This window comes from Numenius arquata, chromosome 8 (genome assembly GCF_964106895.1).
Source record: "Numenius arquata chromosome 8, bNumArq3.hap1.1, whole genome shotgun sequence".
Classification (NCBI taxonomy): domain Eukaryota; kingdom Metazoa; phylum Chordata; class Aves; order Charadriiformes; family Scolopacidae; genus Numenius; species Numenius arquata.
The window spans coordinates 52173386-52184724 of NC_133583.1; the positions used below are offsets into that span (position 1 = coordinate 52173386).

General features: G+C 52.9%; 1 protein-coding gene across 1 annotated transcript; it reads right to left on the reverse strand.

Moving 5' to 3' along the window:
* Nucleotides 1-224: 224 nt before the first annotated feature.
* Nucleotides 225-10433, reverse strand: LOC141467175 (fatty-acid amide hydrolase 1-like). Its single transcript, XM_074151562.1, has 15 exons — nt 10186-10433; nt 8832-8945; nt 8008-8151; nt 7555-7688; nt 6242-6448; nt 5779-5819; nt 5097-5221; nt 4739-4864; nt 3490-3587; nt 3014-3113; nt 2674-2714; nt 1817-1856; nt 1140-1248; nt 662-807; nt 225-570 (listed from the first exon to the last, which is right to left on the reverse strand). Exons 1-15 carry the CDS (start codon nt 10351-10353, stop codon nt 442-444), a joined length of 1722 nt encoding a protein of 573 aa, XP_074007663.1. The 5' UTR covers nt 10354-10433; the 3' UTR covers nt 225-441.
* Nucleotides 10434-11339: the final 906 nt, after the last annotated feature.

Consider the following 11339-nt stretch of genomic DNA (forward strand, 5'->3'; position numbering starts at 1 on the left):
TTGTCCTTGGGGAGCTGAGAATGGAGGGGAAAATCCCTTTTTTTCTACACTACTTCAAGTAGGATTCTGAATATCTCTCTCAGACAAAACCAGACCCTGCCCTTCAGTTTCCCCATTTGTAAGAGAAAGATCACATTCTTGCACTTCCCTGGGGTGTGTTGAGAGGGTTATTAGAATCCATCCCAACCCCACACACAAACACAGACCCGAAATAACAGACTTTTCGATAACAAAAAAAAATACTGTATTAGGACAATGACTGGAAGTGCTCCACCACTGCAGATCCCGCCTCGCTTTCCCCTTGTGCCCCAAAGCCAGCATCCAGCCCAGCCATCGCCACGTCCTTGTGGAGGGGAACAGGAGTCCTGTGGGCCAGTCGGACCAAAGGATGGCCTCGCGCTGATTCCAGCTGGGATCCTGCACCGGGTGAGCGTGCGGGACTCAGAAGAGCCTGTTTTTCTTCAGGGCAAGTGCCTCCACCTCCTTCATGAACCGGAGGCACAGCTCCTCCTGCCACGGCAAGGCCACACACTGCACGGCCACGGGCAGCCCCACGCTACCATGAAAAGCCTGAGGCACAAAGAGAGGGGGAGAGGGCAGGGGGATGTCCAGGGGAACGGATGGGGATGCTCGCACCCCCAGGGAACCTGGCGCCACTCACCTTTGCCAGGGTCCGGTCCCACCAGTCCCGAAAGTACCCCTTGTAGTCCTTCAGCTCCTGCTCGTCCTCGTCAGTCACCATCGTGACGGGGACCACGCCGGCAGGGAAGTCCAAGGCGTTGTAGAGCATGGTGTAGCTGACTGCCACTGGAGGAGAAAGGGAGCTCGCAGCGCCAGCCATCACAAGGAAAGCTTTCACCCCCCTCTACGTATGCGAGCTTCCAGCTAACGGGGCGCTTGCACTGGGAACTCAAGGGCTGCAGGATGGAAACCTGCCCCTTGGCTCCCACATGCTCCGGGGGAGTTGTTCTAGGTGTACCCCACAGGCTGAGGCATCAGTTGCCCCAAGAGCTCAGATCTTCCCACCACTAGCCAGTGCCTTGGGGATATGAGGGGAGGAGGAATGCTTCTCATTGATACTGGTGGAGTGCTGCAGCAGGGGCACACTGGAGGTAAAGGTCCCCCATCGACAGTCCTACCTGAGAGCTTCCCAGGGTAGCCGATGCCAAGAGCCGGGCCCAGCATGGGACAAAGCATGACGTCCAGATTCAGCTTCTTCCACTGGGCGATGAACTGGTGGCAAAATTCCTGAGGAGGAAACACACTGGTGGTCAGGGGAGTGGATGTACTGTCCCATGGCTGCTGGCTGAGGCTCCCCTTGGATGCCCAGCCAGGCTCTTGGCCCTTCCCTGGGAGCAGCCATCAGGCCACATGAGGCCTGATCCTGTAAAATCCAGCAACGCTTTGCTGCTTGGCCAACAGCCCTCCCAGGGTACAAAGCACTTTAGCCCTTGCTAAAACTGGAGGTAGGGAAAGATTGAGTGTGAGGGCACGTGGCAACCTGGGACATGGGCATGGGTCTGGAGGAAACCAGAATGGAAATAAAGACAAGTGTCCTGCCGCTGATGGTCTATGTTTTCAAATGTAGGAGTAAAAAGTTCAGGTTTGATTCTGGATCAGGAATGTGTCATCCTAATCTTTAAATGTGCTGAGAACTTGTATGTCCAAGCGAGATCTGATGAGGAGTAACCTATGTTCCTACCTCGCATCACCAGCGACTTGATCATCTCCTAATCTTGGTGGGTACTGAATCTGCCTCTTCCCAAAGAGAAATAAAACAAAAAGAACTATCTAACCCCGAATTGTAACACCTTACCTCAATTTCTTGATGAAGACTCCAGACTTCATCCACTGTGCTGAAAAAGGAAACAAAAAAACAACGAAAGGCATCAAGAGGTGTTGTAAAGAGCAGCTTCAGGGGCAGAGAAGAGCATCAAAAAGCACGATGGGCACAGGTTAGCTGTGCTCCTGGAGCTGCAGCCAAGGAGAGAGAAGACTTTGGCAAAGTCCTGGCTTTCCTCTGAAGGGCTGAAGGTCTTATTTCTGCATCTGCCCATGATGGAGGGCTGAAGACTAAAGGCAGTGCTGCTTTGGCCTGACAAGTGTCCAACCCTGTTACTGCCGCTGTGCTGAGAAGGTAGAAGCCCAGGCACATCGTTTCTCTAAGGCCAGGCTGTGTGAAGTGGACTGATGTTTTGATGTGGGGACAGACGTAGCGCCTCGAAGGCACAGCACAAAACACACCCTCTCTGCTACGGGACTTTCTCACCACTACCCGCCCAACACTGACATGGCAGCAAGGAAGAGCAAACCTCCTTCCCTGTGCACTTAACATCCTTCTGTCTTATGGGGTCCCAACTTCATGGCATGACAGATGCATTAACCAGTGCTCAAGCTGACACCATATTTCATTCCCACAAGCTTCATCCAGTTCCTAAGCAAGAGGCTGAGCCCCTGCCCTCATTCCCATCCTCAGTACTAGATGTTTGTCAAACCCTGCAGGGTTCTGGTGTCGACGTGAACTGCTCTGTTTGCTCCCACCCTTGTGCTTTCTGCCTTGTATTTTCTCAGACACATGCAGCCGGAGCAGTATCCCTAAGGTAGCAAACACTCCTGCTCTCCAAAAGAGAAACACAAATCTTCACACATTTGCTAAGGCTCAGATTTACTCACTTTGCTCTCATGCTTCTTATGATATGTGAAAATCGAGGCATCTGAGGAAGTTAAAAAAAAAAAAAGAAAAAAATTTACATTAATCCCGGCCCTGTCCTCTGAGACAACTCCATCACAAATACAAGCTGTTGACTCAGTGTTCAGGCAGAATTCATGGACCTTCTCCCAGGTGGGGAGAGGAGGAACAGAAATAGCATCACTCCCGTTTGGAGATGTGTCTGAGCACAGCCAGGAAGAATGCCTACAGACTTCTCTGTGATAAAGCCTTACTGCAATGGGATACAAGTTATTCACCATTTATTGCTTAACTACATCTATGCTAGAAAGAAATGGACCTTACGAAGGGTTTGGCAATCCAGGAGAGGACAGTTTTTAGCCAGCTTGGTGACTTCGCCAACCAGTAGAACAGCCCCATACTACTTTTCTCCAGCTCCCCTTTGCTGAAAGAGAAAAAGGGTGTTTAGCTGAGCAGTGTTAGGAAGCAATCACAGCGGATCAGCTTTCACAAGGCCAACCCCTCTGAACAGCATATCTAAGTGACAGAAAGAGGTTTGCTCCATCTGGGCTCCTTCGATTCTTACAGTATTTATAGGATAACAGCACCCAGTTCCCTGTCATCTGTTTCCTGTCGTGCTGGTGTCAATCCCAGAGAGACACAAGGTTCGGCTGAATTGCTTGATGGTAAACCCCCCAGTAAATCCCAGTGCATATCAGCCACTACTTACATCCAGTAGGTCTGCTACCTGTATCTGGACAGTGGCCAGACCCTGGGGAGGACTTTCATAGAAGGTACCGATCACACCAGGCTATACTTACAATTTCTTGAGAAAGGAGGCACCCCCATCTGCAAATATTCCCCTGACACAGAAGTTAAAGATCATGTAGTCCACATTTGTCAGTTCAAAGGGCACCAGCTGGAAGGACAACGGAAGAGGAGTCACTGGCACAAGCACAAGCAAGCTGTGTGGGAGAAGCCATCAAGGGCTCACAACAGGCCAAGCTGGGCTGAGGTTTTCCTGACAAGCTCTCAGGAAAGCCCCTAGCATCAGAGGCCACCAGGTCCTCCCCACCCCATCCATCCTTCCCTGAAAACACCATTTTCCCTTTGAGCAACAACTGATGAGTCTGAAGATACAGGATGGGCTTGGCCCCCTGATGTCCAAGCAGCCCCAAGACACAAAGGTCCCTCCAAAACTAGCAATGAGTGACAGAGCTGAGGAGTCTGTGCTCCTCACTTCACTCCTGGTCCTTGAGTGAGGGTAAGGGGGAGGTGTACAGCCCCAACCATGCCTCAGGCACAGGAGATGACTTGCTGAAATGGCAGAGAGGAGGAAGGAGACAACCTCTGAAACCTGAGAGCCTAGAAATGGGTTTGGGTCAATATGGGACTACTTGGCTATAAAAGATCTGCCATCTGCAGCTGTCCCTTTATTTTCTCCTTAGGTCCCTGTTTCCAGATACAAAACCAGGTGGCTTTCCATGCAACACCTGTGGAACTGCTTGCCAAAGGATATGATGCAGAAGAGTTGTGAAACTGGCTCGAGAATAGACTAAACAAGTAATGGGACAAGAGGTCATCACAGCCACTGAAGAGAGGTGGTCCATCAGGTTCTGGAAACATGCTGAGCTGACAATAATCATACACCACAGGGACTGTAAGCTCCCTGCAGGCACCGCCTGAGGACCTGAGTTGTACAACAAACACCTGGTGCAATGTGGATCTCAGCCAGGTTGTGAGTAAATACGCTCACACTACTGACAAGTCACACAGCAATGTGTCTACTCCCTAGCATGTGTTATGGGATCAGAGTGGGCTCCCCTTTGTGTTTACCAGCACCTAAGGAGTGCTGAGATCCTGCTGAGAGGCAAAGTCAAGTTGCAATATAAAAAGAATTTCTCTTTTCCAGAAGCACCTATCTACTTTCACCAAGGCTGCGGGAAGCTGGGTGGATTACATGCCCTCTTTCCCTGCCAAATTTGCTTGATGCTCACACACAGGTCCCAGAGATATGGTAGGAAGGAAGAATAGATGCAGCATGACTATTGGGTTCGTGCAACATCCTACCGTGTGGCCAGCATCCTCCAACAGCTGCTTCATCTCCCGAACGGCACGTCTCATGGCAGGGCTTGGCATGGTGAAGAAATCGGTTTCATAGTAGCCTATTCGGAGGGGCTGTGTGCTGGAATATACCTGCAAAGCAAGGGAGGGCACCAGCTTGGAAGGATGTCAGCGGCACCAGGAGCCAACTACACCCATGCCGCAGGGCAAGTCTGGAAAGCAGCACTTGTCTGGCTCACTTGCCCACCCACGGCGTGTGGCAGGTTGGAACAGGTCCTGGAGGGCTTCCAAGAGCCACTGGCGTTTTCAACCTGAGCAACAGCAGCTCTTCTGAGAGACCTTTGCTCCCTTTGAGGTTCTTTACCTCTTCATTGAAGGGAAGGGGGGGCACTGTGCTGTCCAGGTTGAACATGTCCTCGGACAGGAGCGCCCGCATGCACAGCGCCAGGCTCTCCACGTCTTTTGCCATCGGCCCCACTGCTGCGACCACTGGAAGAGACCAGAAGAGAGCATTCATGGCTGAGGGTCTTTCAAGGGCATGTCCTGCAAAAGCAGGACCCCTTGGCTTCATTTTGACTTAGTCTAGTGCTGGCAACAGTTTGTCTTCCAGAACTGGGCTGGTGTCTTCCCACCAGCAGGCCCATTGTTATGGACCCAGAGTTGTTATCAATGTGTGCCCCGATGTCTCCATTTCATGATTCACAAAATTAAACAAAAAGCTATGTTGATCATGACACAAGGACGTCACAAGACACCCCCTTTGACCGCTAATCCCAGCTCCCATGAAGCAGTGGCAGACAACGCAGCAACCCGGGGGTTACAGGGTGTGTTCAGGTTTAGGCATTACACAAACTGCTCCGCTCGGCTCATGAGTATTCCAGTTTCTCAGGAATCATGGCATGGGGGTGGCTCTGTGAAAGAGTCTCTGAAAGGGAACATGCTTCTCTCTCTCTGAACGTCTTGGAGAAGGTCCCCCACAATCAGCTGAGTGTCCTTCTCAGCTCTGCCCTACTGCCCTTCCCTGGGGGACAACCATCAATTCCTACCTGCCTTCTGCCCAAGGACACCAGAAATGATTCCTTTTTTACTGTGAAAAAGAGAGACACACAAAATACAGCAGCTGAGTAGTTTTCACAGACGGGAAAGGCTTTAAGCAGCAGCAAGTGGTAAAGAAAACACCGCCCTCCCTTTGCAGATGCAGAGGTTGGCAGAAGGGCAGGCCAAGGGGAAGCCCAAAAGGGACCCAGCCTAGCCCAGAATGATTTATGCCCTGTCAGTCAGGAACAACCACTCCCTTAGCATCCAGATGGAGAGGCTTCCCCTTCTCCTTTCTGGGAGAACCAATGTTTCCCTGCATACAGGTCCCAGAAAATGTTCAGGCAGAAGGGAGAAATGAGCCCTTCTCAGTTCCTCCCAAGTTTTCCCTTGCTCGCAGGAGGATCCCAGCACAGCATGGGTAGGGTGGTGGGTGAGTCTCACCCAGAGATATCACTGCATTATTTGTAGTACCTGAGTCTGTTCCCGGTGGGTTTGAGTGCACAGATCCCACAGAAGGCAGCGGGGAAACGCAGGCTCCCTCCTACATCTGTCCCAAAGCCCAGGATGGACCCACCTCCTCCTACAAGTGCCCCTTCCCCACCAGAGGAGCCTCCGGGGCTTCTGGTGTAGAGCAGAGGGTTGAATGTCTGACCAAAGATTAAGTTCTTGCAGTCATAGCTAAAGAGAGAGAGAGAGAGATCGCAAATGAGAGGAATGCAGATATCTGCTGATGTGGACCCCAGTCACTACAAGATGACCTTCAGAAGGTATATTAGGTAATTCACTAGTTGTTACATTGACATCACTTAGTCTGAGGGAGCTTCCCAAAGCTCCCATGAAGACCACCAGCCTTTTCATGGCAGTCCCAGGACCTGGATTCACTGCCAGGTAATTTCAGTGCTGTCAAGCCTTCCCCAGACAGACCCTCTGGCAGCACAAATACATCAAACCTCCTGGAAAGGCTCCCTGTTTGGGCGGTCCCAAGGGCCAGAGGACATCCGAAACAGCCCACTTGGAGCAGGTCCAGTTGAGCCCCAATAGGCTCGGCTCCATTGCTGAGCCCTTGCTTGGGAACAGGCCAAATGCCAGCTGCAGTGATATTTGAGCACCGGACTCCCCCAGAAACTGGTGCAAAATCTGATAATCCCCGAGGCAACCTCTTTGTGTGGCTTTTTTAAAACATGGTCAGTCAATGCCGTGTCGCCTTAAGGAAGGCATTTCATATGGCTGGGGAACAGTCATCCACAGAGGAGCTTTGCTGGAGTTCACCTGGTAGGACAGGACACGGGGACACTAGCAGGGTGGTTGTCCAGCAGAGCACACCTGACCTCACCCCACATCAGCGACATCAAGAGCGGTCTTGCCAGCAGGAGGTTTGGGGGCAGGATAATTTAAGGTCATTAGCTTAACTAGCTAACTAGCTTCCCCTTCCATGAATATGTGTTTGCACTGTACAGTTAACAGAATCACCTCTGAGGGGTTAATAAAAAAAAAAAAAAAAAGTAGTTATTTAAAAACACCCTCCTCAGGAAAGAAGGGCAGTGATTTCTCTTCTCCTCCTCTTTTGTTTCTTTATTTCATTTGGAACTACAGTTAACTGTAACTAATCCTTAGTGTAAACATGTCTACTTTTTTAAGGAAAACTTCAAAGACGCTAAGGATGGGGATCAGGTGTTGTGATTTAAAAAGAAGAGGGAAATGAGAATTAGACTTGATGGAAACCCTCACTTGAGATGATAGTGGGAAGACTGTGGCCGTGCCAAGGGAAGGGAGCACGCACCTACCTGATGAGGGACTGGGGAACGTTGGTTTTGACGAATGGAATTGCCCCCTGTCTTCTGAGCACCTGCACCACCACGCTATCCTCTGCTGCGGGTTTATTGAGGTTTTTTATAAACCCTAACGTGGAATCATGGCCCTGGGAACACATGACAACGAGGTTCAAAATGGATGATTGCAATTAACCCCTGCCTTCATATATTTATATCTCTATATAAGCATGTGTATGCACCTCCAACAACCCATCCATCACACATACAATGTATTGGTAGTAAATCTGACCAGGTCTGTGTTGGCTCATATGAGAGATGGGGAGCAAACCCTGTCACCAGCCAGGACAGGTCAACCCACATCAGCTACAGCGAAGTCCAGCCAGATGCTGAGGTCAAACCTCCCCCTGCCACTAATCTTCAAACCACAGGGATCTCAGGGTACAGGTGGTATCACATTGGTGGTACCTCGCAGTCGATGGAGTCTTTGATGCTGACAGGCACCCCGTAGAGCAAACCCAGCTTCTCTGGCAGCTTCGCTTTCCGGAGCTGGGTCTCGCTTTCCTGCAGATACTCCGTGATGCAGTTGGTTTCTGTGGCGATTTGGAGGGCCTTGGGGAAAGCAGGCAAAGCCCACAGGTGAGACAGTCCAGGACATTGCACAATAGCCTTCTGTTTTGCAGAGGACACCTGCCTCTTCCCCGTTTTCCACCTCCCCATCTGGACAGTCGGTATCAGGGCAGGCCTTTCTCTTCCTTTCCAGGGTATTTTCATGCTAAATTCCAAAACATTACGTGGACACAGGGAGGACGTAGCACCAGCTGGTGAGTGATGGACAGAGGCACTCAGCCAGCAGAATACCAAAGGCTCTTGATTGAGCTTCTGGGGTGGCATAAAATCATAACCCCAGAGTAGGAACCCAGGAGGTGATCAGGGCATTATGGCAAAAGCAGAGGATGAAAGTGGACACTGAGTTTTGAGGTTTACCAACCCATTCGGAGATGGAGGGGAGAGAACAGCAGCAACTTTCCCTATTGCTACACCTGTCCCTGGGAAGGTATGGGCTCCCCAGCTGCTGACCTTGCTGCTCCCCTTTGCAGCCAAGAACCATGGGAGCCAGACGCCCAGCTCTCTCCTTGCTCACAGAAAAGTGAGGAAGGGCCCAGCTCTAACCAGCAAGTGGTGACACCTCAGCAGCATTTGAACCAGTATTTGAACCTTGTGCTGGGCTTCTCCCAAGAGAGCCAGCCCCATCATGGGTGAGACGCTGCCCCACCACCCTCACTCCTCACCTTGCCCACGTAGGAGTAGAAGACATGGTCCGGAGGGAGGGAGCCATCCCGCAGTTTCTTGGAGAGCTCCGGCAAAGGCAGAGAGAGGATGGAGACCATGTTCACAGAAGGATGCTAAAGGAAATGTTGAACAGGCAATGACACATCTCTACCTCAGCTGGTGGGCTCCTCCTCTCCCCTTGGTGCCCACTATAACCCACTCAAAAAAATATCTGCTGGTCAGTGGCCAAATGCAGTATTTGCCTCAAGACTGCAATCCTGCTCCTACCCCGATACCAGTGAGCATAGTGGGAGACCTGCAAGGCCAGTAGTAACACAGGCTTTCCAAAAAAGCCTTCCTGACCAGACATCAGGCACCTGCTGCTTAAGAGAAAGCCTTTCACACAGCCTTGTTCAGACAGGTCTTGGCCAGGCCCGGGGGAAACTGCTTGGTGCAACATTCTCTGCTGAATTACAGTAGGAACTGGCAGCACGGTTACTCAGAGACATTGCTGCAGCAAGGCATGGAACTGGACCTGGTGCCACCTCTTCTGGCATCACCAAGGTATCCTCCAGGGAAGTACACAAACCAGGGAGCCCCTCGGCTGACAGCAGACAGGTCATTTTTGGGTCAGCAGAGATTCCCCTACTAAGTGCCACAAAAAAGAAAAAAGAAAAAAAAAAAAGAGAAAAGCACCAAACCTCATCCCCCAGGCTGGACTCTGACCCCGAGGGAGCCCTCTCCAACCACAGGTCGGGTGGTGTGATGGGGCCATGCCGGATTTCTGGACACCACGCCCCGGCAGCATCACAGCCCCGTCCCTGAGGGCAGCGCCCCCGGGCTGCAGGGCTGCACTTCGGCCTCCGCTGATAACACACACGGCCTCTCGCCTCCTCAGCGGGGCAGGCTGAGCCTCCCACCATGGCGGAAGAGGCCGGGAAGCTTTCAGAGGAGGGGCAGGGATCTTCCCTCTCCTCCCTGCCGGTTGCTGTTCGCCTGCGCCGCCGCCCGTTTATCTCCCGCTGCACCGGCTGCCCCGGGAAGAGCGTCCTCCTCCCCACCCCTGCTGCAGAGGGGACCCCTGCGTGGCCGGAGCGATGCGTGCGCGCACAGATTTACAAGGAAAATAAAACTAAATCCCCCGTAGCTCCATATTAGGAGCCGGCATGCCGCCTGGCAGCTCTGCGAGAGCGGCCCCTCGCAGGCAGCCCGGAGGAAGGGCTGCACCACCGCTCGTCCCCCGGGGCTGTGACACGGGGAAGGGGGCCAGGGTGAGGAGCCAGCACCGGGAGGGCGGAGGCGGCTTTCCCCATCCCCTTCCCCCGGGGGAGGGTGTGTGGAATGGAGGGGAGAAGCGCGGCTTACGGCACCCACCTGCTCCCGAAAGCGTCGCACGGCCATCTCCATCTGCACCAAGCTCCGCTCCTGCCTCTGCCGAGCCTCCTCCACCTTCTTCCAGAGCCGCCTTCGTCGCCGCCATCGCAGCAGGAGCAGCAAGCTGGCGGCCGAGCAGCAGAGCAGGGCGGGCAGGGGGACCCGCATGGCGAGGGGCGGGCTGGCTGGCTGGCTGGCTGGCTAGCCGGCCGGGCGCCCCGCTCGCCCCGCTCCTCCCCGCTGCCGGCGCCTCCCCGCTGCCGGCCGGGTCCAAGGGCAACCTCTCGCTGATGGGGAGGTGGGGAAGAGGGAGGCAAAACCTGGGGAGGATTCGCAGGCGGGAGAGGGTTGGACTCGCTAGGAAAAGGATTTAACCAGTTTGCGGCTTTGCGCGCAGCAGCGCGGGTAAGGGGGGGAGGAGATCTGGAAGGAGGAAAGGCTCCTGGATGGAAACTCACCCCTCCCTGTGCTGGGTGGTCTCTCTCTCACTCTGATAAGGTTTATTTATTTTGCCGTCCCCCAAGCGAGACTTTGATCTCCCTGTAATTTTTCAGCCTCTCTGGGCGAGAGCCTTGGCTAAGAGCATCAAAGAAGCAGGGTGGGAGATCCAAAGATACCCGGCTCCTCTGCATTTCCTGAAACCAAGCAGCTGCGTGGGAAAAAAACCCCAACAATAAATGCCCCAGCCTGTGCCCAGGGGAGTCCACTTAATCGCTGGCAGAGCATGGGTGTGCCTGCTCTTTGTGAAGTGCTGTGGTTTCCAACAACAGAAATCTGGCAGCCCTTCTCGGGGGGGAAGGGGATGGGGAGATGATGGGCTTGTGGGGACCTTACCCTCAGTTTTGAGGGAAACTCCAAAATAATTTCTTTGTCGCCAGCCTCACGTGGAGTCTGTCTTTAAAAACCCTTCACCACTGATAAGGACAAGGGATAATGGCTTCAAGCTGGAAGAGGGCAGATTTAGATTAGATATCAGGAAGGAATTTTTCACTATGAGGGTGGTGAGGCACTGGAACAGGTTGCCCAGAGAAGGTGTGGATGCCCCATCCCTGGAAGTGTTTAAGGCCATGTTGGATGGGCTTTTGAGCAACCTGGTCTAGTGGGAGGTGTCCCTGCCCATGGTAGGGGGGTTGGAACTTGATGATCTTTAAGGT

Coding starts and splice junctions, on each gene's coding strand:
- LOC141467175 (XM_074151562.1), bottom strand. CDS start 10,353: ATGCGGGTCCCCCTGCCCGCCCTGCTCTGCTGCTCGGCCGCCAGCTTG. Junction 7,689..8,007: donor AAGACTCCATCGACTGCGAG/GTACCACCAATG, acceptor ATGTGTTCCCAG/GGCCATGATTCCACGTTAGG. Junction 2,715..3,013: donor CCTGGATTGCCAAACCCTTC/GTAAGGTCCATT, acceptor TAACTTCCTCAG/ATGCCTCGATTTTCACATAT.